This window comes from Capsicum annuum, chromosome 11, assembly GCF_002878395.1.
Source record: "Capsicum annuum cultivar UCD-10X-F1 chromosome 11, UCD10Xv1.1, whole genome shotgun sequence".
Taxonomy (NCBI): Eukaryota; Viridiplantae; Streptophyta; class Magnoliopsida; order Solanales; family Solanaceae; genus Capsicum; species Capsicum annuum.
Genome location: NC_061121.1, coordinates 225,171,296 through 225,181,256, shown reverse-complemented (window position 1 = coordinate 225,181,256; position 9,961 = coordinate 225,171,296). Strand labels below are relative to the sequence as shown.

Sequence of the window (9,961 nt, the reverse complement as noted above, 5' to 3'; positions counted from 1 at the left end):
ACGAGCATGAGTTGACACTACCATGTTATGTCTTCATCTATGGAATATTCTACAACTCTTGTCTTAGAGGCAAGACTTAGCTCAAGGACTTTCAAATTATAAATTATGCCCCATGGGCAAGAGTTGATATTACCACGTTATGTCTTCATTTATGGGATGTTCTACAACTCTTGCCTTAGAGGCAAGACTTTGCTTAAGGACTTTCAAATAATAAATTATGCCCCACGGGCAAGAGTTAACACTACCACATTATGACTTTATTTATGAGATATTCAACAACTCTCGTCTTAGAGACACAATTATCTCAAGAATTTTCAAAGAATTTCGTAACAACAATTCATGCCCTTAAATTTGCTTTGATGTCGAAAAAAGAAGATCCCTTTGCGGATTATCTAATTTTTTATTTATTAACAAAATATAATAGAAGTTGAAAAAAAAAAGAAAAAAGCGATCAAACAAAATAGAGAAATAAAAAAAATATTGAGAAACTAAGGAAATAAAAAAAACATAAAGATCAAGAAAAAAATGAAGAATTAAAAAAATTGAGAAAAATAAAAATCAGAGGAAAAATAAAAATAAAGTTTGAAAATAATGAGGAAAAAAAAAGAACTGAAAAAAGAAAAAGTGATCAAACAAAATAGAGAAATAAAAAAAATAGTGAGAAAAAAAAGGCAAGAAAAAAATAAAGATTAAGAAAAAAGCGAAGAACTAAAAAAATTGAGAAAATAAAAAATGAGAAGAAAAAATAAAAATAAAGTTTGAGAAAAATGAGGGAAAAAAAGATAACTGATAAAAACCAAAAATAAAAGAAAAATAAAGGTTAAAGACAAAGAATTAAAAAAAGGGGAAAAAAATAGAGAATGCTTGAGAAAAATAAAAAAGAGAAAAAAATAAAGGTTGAGACAAATAAATTAAAACATGAAAATAAAATTAAAGAAAAAATAAAAAATGAAAATAATATAATTAAAGAAAAAATAAAAAAGTGAAACTAATAAAAAATAGAATAATAAATTAAAGGAAAAAAATAAAAAGTTAAAATAATAAAAAAATAAAATTTGAGAGACAAATAAATATGAAAAGTTTTAAAAATATATTTAAGGTGTAGAGGGGTAAAATGGTACTTGTACTATACTTAAAAAGTAAGGAATGTTATTCTTTAAAGACATTTCTTATTGGGGTCAAATATCTAAAGCCACCCATATTTGGGTCTATGACATGCAATTTCCTAATATTTTACAAGCTTGCCCTTTGAAATTAGGATTTGAATTTTTATTTAAGGAAAATTATAGAGAAATTACAGATTTCTTATTTTCTAAACTATTTTAAGACATATTACTCTAAATATCAATTAATAGGATTAATATGGTAACATAGTTATATCAATAATTATTTTCTTAATAACATTTCATGTCAAAAGTGTCAAGTAAAAGCAAAAGATGGTGTATATCACTAAAGTATCATAAAGTTTACAAGAATATTTAACTTAAATTAAAAATTGTTACCTTTTTGTATTCGATTTTTAATTTTTAAAAATATATGTACCATTTAAAATATATTATTAGCAATTAAAATTTTGTATTAAATAACTTCAGATAAATGTGGGCCTTAGAAATATTGTTAGAATTTTTTGTTCATTATTAAAAGTCTTTGCTTTAGACAAAGTAGTCATTTTACTTTTCTCCAAATAAAAAAAATAATTTAAAAAATTAAAAAATCCTAAAATATATGATCGAAAGAAATATATTAGGTAAAAGTTTGACAACCTATAGTTCCTATTAGGTTTAAGGCTCTTTGTATTTTTATAGAGAAAAAATTCTACAATTTATTTTTATCTCATAGGTAAACATTGGTGTAAAACTTAGAAATTTCAATATGGATACAATTATGGAGAACCAATGGAAGTTCAATTGCAACAACTGTTTCTCCGGCCGATTTCATGATGATAGAATGATACACCCTCCGTTTCAATTTATATTGATTTATTTTTAGTTGTTTTAAAAAAAAAAAATTCTTATGATATATTTAAGATCAGAAACTCAATGTCAAAAATTATAATCGTGGTAGATGGCGCTGCTAAGTACAGTTTTTCTTTGCCTAAGTTGTAATTTAGAAAATACTAGTATTCGTTCCCGCGCAATGCGCGAAAAGTGTCAGGCAAAAAAAAATTCTAAATACTGTCATCCTATTAGTTTGACACATTGTATTCTTTATTTTTTTTATTGATTGTGAAATTTAAAACATCTTATTCACATCCGTTTATTAGTTGTTTATAAATGCAAAAAATGTAAACCTATATAAAGAAAATAAAAAAAATTATTTAAATTATTAAACAAAAATAATAAAAGTGTAAATTCTTGATAAATAATAAATTTGATTGATTTTAACTAAGTCAACAAAAGAAGAAGTTATAAATGTGAATTTTAATTCACACTTTTTCAAGAATCAAACACCTTTTTCTTACAAACAGAGTTCTTAAAAATTTTTTTTAAAAAAAAAGAAATATAATATTGATTTAACTATTTGATAGAAATATAATATCAAATTAACTATTTATTTAAATATATTTGATTATATTATATTTTATATTTCAACTGTACTTTTTTTTTCTCAATCGAATATACCCAATAATAAAATAACTTTTAATTTAAGGAAAATCAATTATATAGTTATCACATAACTTTTTTGTTTCTTATATTTTTAATGTATTTAACCACTATTTCAACTATTAATATCTCATGTCGCTAGTATGATATTTTAGTAGTTTATCACTTGATTTAGTATAATTATTTATTATTTTATTTTTAATATAGCGTAGACATTTTTTTCCTAAAATATTCTTTGATTATTTTAAAATTATTTAAAATTTTTAAATTTTACTTATTTTATGACTTGCTTATCTGAAATATACGATTCATGAGCTCAATAATAAGCAAATTCTATATTTGTCATAATTAATTTTCTGAATAAATAAAAATATACAGATTTAGATCATATAAAACGATGCTTGTGATAAGAAAACAACATTTAACAATGCCTAGTATTCATAACTGTACAATGACTAAGCCTTTCTTGAGAAAGATAGTCACTACAAATATTATGTGTGAAAAATAGTAGTAAAAAAATACCTTTTTTTAATTAGCTTTTTCTTACAACGTAATATTTTATTTTGTATATTATGAGATAGAAATTTAATCATGCACAAATATATAATCTTAAATTCTGATAAATCATTGTCCTTCTTTTTATTATATTTGAACTACATTTTTAAAATTTAATCGTCTTTAACTCAAATTAGTCATACTCAATTTGAATTAAAGAAATCTAGCAAATACTATAACCAAGGAAAAATAATGTATTTTGCAGCTATAACTTTTCAGCATTAGTAATACAACAGCCTTAGTAAAAAATAAAAAGAAAATAAGGCACAAACCACCGTCCAGTTCAGTGGAAGTGGTGTCAATTCATGACACCCATGATGCGAGTTTGATTCCCAAAGAAGCAGCCCTTTTTTTAAAAACGTTTAACCAACAAACTTAGTGGAAAAAAAAAGGTAAAGCAGCAGCCAAGCCCAAAGGGAAAGGGTAATAGGTTTTCACGATTTCACATTTCATTCACTCAACACTGTTAGCGCCTCTTTCTACTTAGAACTCTTAAAAGAACTCTTTCTAATTAGAATTGAAGAAAATCACAATTGATTTTCTCTTCAATTTCTTCTTTACAATTTTTCAAAATTCAAATACGTACAATAACTCTTACTTTTCTACTGAGACGTTTAATTCGGCAATACAGGTTCTAAATTTAATGAAGAGATATTTCGCTCCGGTATCATTAAAGTTGGCGCAATCAAGTTCATCCACTCAAAATACTCCTCGCGTGGAAGAGAACTTGAATCAATTAGAAGAAAATCATCATTCTGCTAAAAAACAAAAGCAAGGAGTAAACTTTGATTCTTTACCGGCAGATCCAAAAAAAAGAAAATCTATTTGGGAATATCATCCGAATGATCGTGATGAGATTAGGCGAACATAAATTCAAAGAGGTCCTCATTAACCTCGAGTTCGCGAGTTTTCTCAAAGAGATATTTCTGGATTAAAACGTCGTTTTAATCGTAAATGGTATAAAACATATCATGATTGGTTGGAGTATAGTGAAATTGAAGATGCCACTTATTGTTTATGTTGTTATTTATTTCAAGATGAAAGAATTCATCAACGTGGAGGGGAAGCATTTTCAAGTATAGGATTCAGAAGTTGACACAAAAAGAAAAGACTATATACGCATGTTGGAGGGCCAAACAGTGATCACAATCAAACAAAGAAAAAGTGTGAAGATCTAATGCGACAAGAACAATCAATTCAAGCTGCATTTGTGAAGCCATCCAATCAAACCAAGCTTGAATACAGAATTCGTTTACAAGCTTCTGTTGATGTGGTGAGACTTCTTTTGACTCAAGGATTGGCATTCCGTGGACACCGTGAAGATGAATCATCATTGAATAAGGGTAACTTTCATGAAATTCTTTCATGGTATGCAAGTCGGTGTGATAGAATTAGAGATCTTGTGTTGAAAAAGGCTCCAAAAAATAATCAATTGACTTCTCATAAAATTCAAAAGGATATTGTCGCTGCATGTAAACTTGAAACAATTAAAGCTATTGTGGAGGATCTAAACGGTGATTATTTCTCATTGTTAGTAGATAGAATCTTGTGATGTGTCACGTAAGGAGCAAATGACAATTATTTTACGATATGTTGATGGTGGGGGATCTGTTGTGGAATGATTTATAGGGATTGTCCATGTTCATGATACCAGTGCTTTATGTTTAAAAAAAGCAGTTGTTAAATATCTTTCTCAATATTCTTTGAGTTTATCTTATATATGAGGGCAATGCTATGATGGAGCAAGCTATATGCAAGGATATCTAAGTGGACTTAAAGTTTTGATTCAGCAAGAAAGTAGATTAGCTCATGCAATTCATTATTTTGCTCATCAACTTCAGTTGACTTTTGTTGGTGTATCTAAAAAATGTCTTCAAGTTGGAGAACTTGTATTGTTGATTTCCAATGTATTAAATATAGTAGGAGGTTCTTTTAAACGAATAGATGAACTTCGACAAGCTCAAGCAGAAAAAGTTCAAGAGGCGCTAGATATGAGCGAGATTGAAACTGGTAAGAGCTTGAATAAAGAACTTGGTCTTGCTAGAGCTACTAATACCCTTTGGATTTCACACTATAAATCATTTAAGAACTTTATTAGTATGTTCAGTTCTATTACTAATGGCCTTGATACTATTGTTGTTGATTCTGAATCTGTTGAAGAAAAAGTTAGGGCAACAGGATATCTCAGAACTTGTCAAACGTTTGAGGTTGCTTTCATATTGCACGTAATGAGAGATATTTTAGCAATCACAAATGAGCTTAATGAATCCTTACAGAAGAAAGAACAAGATATTACAAATGTTGTTCTACTTGTTAAAGTGGTAAAAAGACGATTGCAAAGATCTCGACGAAGAGTTGCTAATTATACTATTTCACATCACTATCGTGGGGAAGTATTTTTTAAAATTATTGATTGGCAACTTCAAAAACTCAATGATCGTTTTAATAAGGTGAGAAAATATTTGCTTATTGGGGTTGCTTGCTTGAATCCTGTTGACTCATTTGCTAATTTTGACATAAATAAAATATTGAGAATGACTGAATTATATCCTGATGATTTTGATGAAAATATAATGGTTACTCTCAAGAATCAATTACAGACTTATATTATTGATGTTCGTGATGTTAATGAAAGGTTTTCTAATCTAAAAGGACTTGGTAACCTTTCCGAGGAGCTAGTTAAGACAAAAAAATATTTTAATTATCCTCTTGTGTTTCGTCTTGTAAAGTTTGCATTGCTTCTGCCGGTTGCCACTGCTACAGTTGAAAGAGCTTTTTCGGCAATGAAGTTGATCAAGAGTGAATTGAGAAATCGATTGGATGATGATTTCATAAGCAGTTGTATGGTTCCTTATGTAGAAAAAAATATATTTAATACTATTTCTAATGAAAGTATTATGAATAGGTTTCAAGAAATGAAAACTTGTAGAATAGTATTGTAATAATATGTTTTAGTTAATTAAACTTTATTTTGTTTCATTTGTTGCGTATTTGTTTTTTATATATTGAACCCACTTGGTGAAAAGTCTTGGTCCGCCTCTGGTTGCAGGGTCCATTAAGGTGGCAGCACTCCCAACAGAGTTTTCTTTATACGCAGGGTCGAACCTTCAACCTCTAGTTAAGGGTGGAACAGCCCCATCCACTGCACCACAACACATGTTGGTAACCAAAATATATTATAAACACCAAAAATTTAAAAAATTATCACCATCCAATTCAATTTCATAAAATGAAGTACTGAATCCACAAAAAAATCATATGGATCCAACTTTTCGATAAATAAATCACGGCATACTTTATTAGTGAGAATGAAAAGTTAAGTGGTAGTGATTTAAGGATTGAAAATGTGATAGTGTATTAAGGAGTTGATTATCTTTTTCTTTTAATTAATTTGTTTAAAAGTAAGACTTTCATATATTTTAGTTGATACTAAATCAATTTTTTTTCCTTTAATTTTATTGTTTAAAAAATCTTGTTTTAGTTGGTTAGTAATTCAGTTTTTTTTTGACATTTTGAATTTTTTCTGGTTATTAAATTTGTAATATTATACTGTAATTTTGTGGTTTTATTGAAACTTACCAATTTTAATGATTTAAAATTTAAAATAGAATAAAAAATATCTACTTTTTAAAAAAAGATTAAATTTTTTTAAAAAACTACCCGTTTCTCTCCACCAAGTATTCACGGTTTTCATATTTATGTTTGAACTTCCTTTTTTTTTTTTTTTTTGGCCATTGGGTTTTTAAATTATTTTTTGGAAAATCAAATTTCTAAAGTTCCTAGTTTTATGGTATTTAGGAAGTTCCTAATTTTGTAAAGTTCCTAATCATTTGGGAAGTTATGTTGGTTTGCAATATTTTTTTTTTTTTCGCTTTAGTAGGTTAGTTTTGCTATTTGTAATTATTTTCTTGATTTATTTTTTGTCCCTTTGTCTTTTACATAGATTTAAAAAATAAAGATATAAATATTATTTATCCATTAGTAAACTAATAAAATATGAAAAGTTAAATAGCTAAAGCAAATTTAAATATAAAAAAAATATAAAAGTCATTTCATGTTTTCTAAGATGCTCTTAGGAAAATTTTGTGGAAATAAAGAAACTATGTTTTAAATTTAAATTCCAAATTCCTAAATATTAGCTGCATATTGTACATGAAATTATATAATTGTAGAGTATTTTGTGAAAATATAATTTTACAAAAGTAGAACGTGAAACAAACTTATGAAGGTGTTTTAAATTTTTATGAATTCTTACTCTCTAAATTAAATCATCATTATGATTTAAAATTTGAATTACATGATACCATTTTAATTAGTATTCAATATATTTGAATTTTGCTTTATTTAATTCCTCGAACAATCTTGATAGCACAAAATGTTGCAACATCTTGGCTAGAATGCACATGTTGTTTGAGCTCTTCTAAAATGTCAATTGGTGTATGTTAGATTCTTCAAAAGTAATATATTTTTAAAGAATTCAATAGAAGTGTGACATCGAAAGTGAAGAATCCACGCAACTTGGACGCTAGAATGCAAGAACCAAAGATTTGATATCAATTCCTATCAAGTGTTTAGAAAACATTAACAAACAATAGCACTAAAGACTAATAATAACTTTATAAATTCAATTTTATCATATGCATTGAGCGAAAGAAATATATTAATTTACCTACGTATAAAATTAAACATGTTCAATCCCATGTACTACACCTTCAGAATGGCCCCTCTTTCAACAAATCAATTGCACCAAGCAAAATAAATCATGCTATTTTTTTCTTCATAATCCAAGCAAATTATTAAAGGACCTTGAGTACCAATTGATCCATCATAAATATAGAGAGACATATATTTAAAAAATAATAAATATACCTTCATATCTTTTCAATATTCATATCATATTTCAACCTTGAACCGTACATGTCTTTTCTTTTTTTTCCTGACATATTGGGAGATGAAATTTAACATGTCAACTATTTTATTTACACTCTCAAATTAAAAATTTAAGAAATGAAAATAAAAAAAGAACTTAACTACACATTATTTTCTGAAAAAACTTGAGATATACTTATACAGAAATTAAAAAAAAAAAAAAAGGAATACACAATAAAAAACATTCACAATTTCAATTAAATAGCATAACTAATTTAATTTTTTGCAATAATTTTTCATAATAAAAACTTGTTTAAGTAAAATGCTTTTCAACTTCAATTGTCATCTTAATTTAAAAGGTCACTACAGTGTTTATTATTTATTTTTCCAAATATTTTCAGTTACTGAAGAAGCTTCATTTTTTTTTACATACATCATGATAACTTTATTTTACACTAAAATAAGATTATCAAAGACGCAAAGTATAAGGAAAATATTTCTTTTTGTGTGCTTTTAGCATGTCATTTATGAGGTGAGAGTAGGCATGGAAAGCACAATAAAGACAAAAATAGATGCTATGCTCCCGTTAAAACTCGTCAGAAAAAAATCATAATTTTTATATTAATATAAATAATAATTACTTGTTGTTTCTTCCTAAAAGTATAAGAAGTTATGTACCTAGATTGCAGAGTGGAAGTTCGGAATAAAAGTAATGAAAAAAATTAATATAGATAATAAGTAGTGGTTGGTTCTGCATATTACAGCAAAAAATAAGCAATGCTTTAGGAAAAAGAAAATATTGAATTGTTATTGTCATTTTGAGTTGTCTAATCTAGAGAGCATACCAAAAAAGAAAAATAAAGGTGAAAATAAAAAACAAAATATAATAAAATTGTACCTGTTCTTGTGTAGAAATGAACAATAGAACATTCAGCGTACCTCCTCAACTTCTCTGCACGCAAGTTCCATCATTGATCATTTATGTTTTCAATTAGTTCACTAAACACAAAAAAATTGTCAAAAAATAAAGAAATTATTAAATTAAATTTCACTTCGATGAATTAAGACGGTGAAGTAAATTTCAATACAATTGAAGAATAAAAAGAGAATTCAACATTGAATACCTAGATACACTGATTTAAGGGTGAATAGTTTATCCTACTTCCAACAATCATTCTTAAATATATATTACTATAAATGAGAATGAAATGATAAGGAGAAGTTTCACCTTTATGTACCGTCTTCGATCCACCAAAATACAATCCTTCAACGAACATCTGGCATGATGTGATAAATGTACCAACACTTCTTCTATAATATGCATAATTAATTATTTTTTTTAACAAATTTAACAAACACAATAACTTTCATGGAAGTGCAAAAAATTGCTATACACATATAGCATATTGCCATCCAGTTGAACGTTAATATTGAAGAAGAATAAATAAAAATCATATACACAAATAAATAATAAAAAATTAAAGATGATTATGATCGTTTTGTTTCAATAACTATAAAGCCACATATAATGAAGGAGGAGAGAACATAAATCATAGACAGAGGTAAAAGAAACAATAAAAGAATAGAGATTAAAAAAAATAACTTTTACATTTTCATTAAATGTAGTAATAGAATGTAGTTAAAAATGCAAATTGATTATAGCTAATAGTTATGTCTTTGTGGAGAAAGTGGGAGGGGGAAACAGGAGTATGGAGAACGTGGGGAGGGGGGAAACTGGGGGGATGGGTTACGTGAAAGTAGTATAATTGGGTTAGAATAATTTTTTTTAAAAAAACTTTTTGTTATTTTGTAATTTTCTATCTTTTTTTTTTTTTTTTTTTTTGTATAGTTTAGTTCTGTTTTTTTTTTTTTTTTTTTTTTTTTTTAAATTTGCAATTAAAATTTTTACTAAAATACGCATATATTTTAAGTAT

The 9,961-nt window shown here is 26.6% G+C and overlaps 1 protein-coding gene across 1 annotated transcript in view; it reads left to right on the top strand.

The window, feature by feature from the left end:
• The first annotated feature begins 4,909 nt into the window (after positions 1-4,909).
• Positions 4,910-9,961, top strand: part of LOC124888991 — a 9,036-nt gene continuing 3,984 nt past the window's right edge. The window contains exons 1-2 of the mRNA XM_047400275.1: positions 4,910-5,999; positions 6,208-6,320. Coding sequence (XP_047256231.1) covers positions 4,910-5,999; positions 6,208-6,320 — 1,203 coding nt within the window. The remainder of the gene's footprint in view (positions 6,000-6,207; positions 6,321-9,961) is intronic.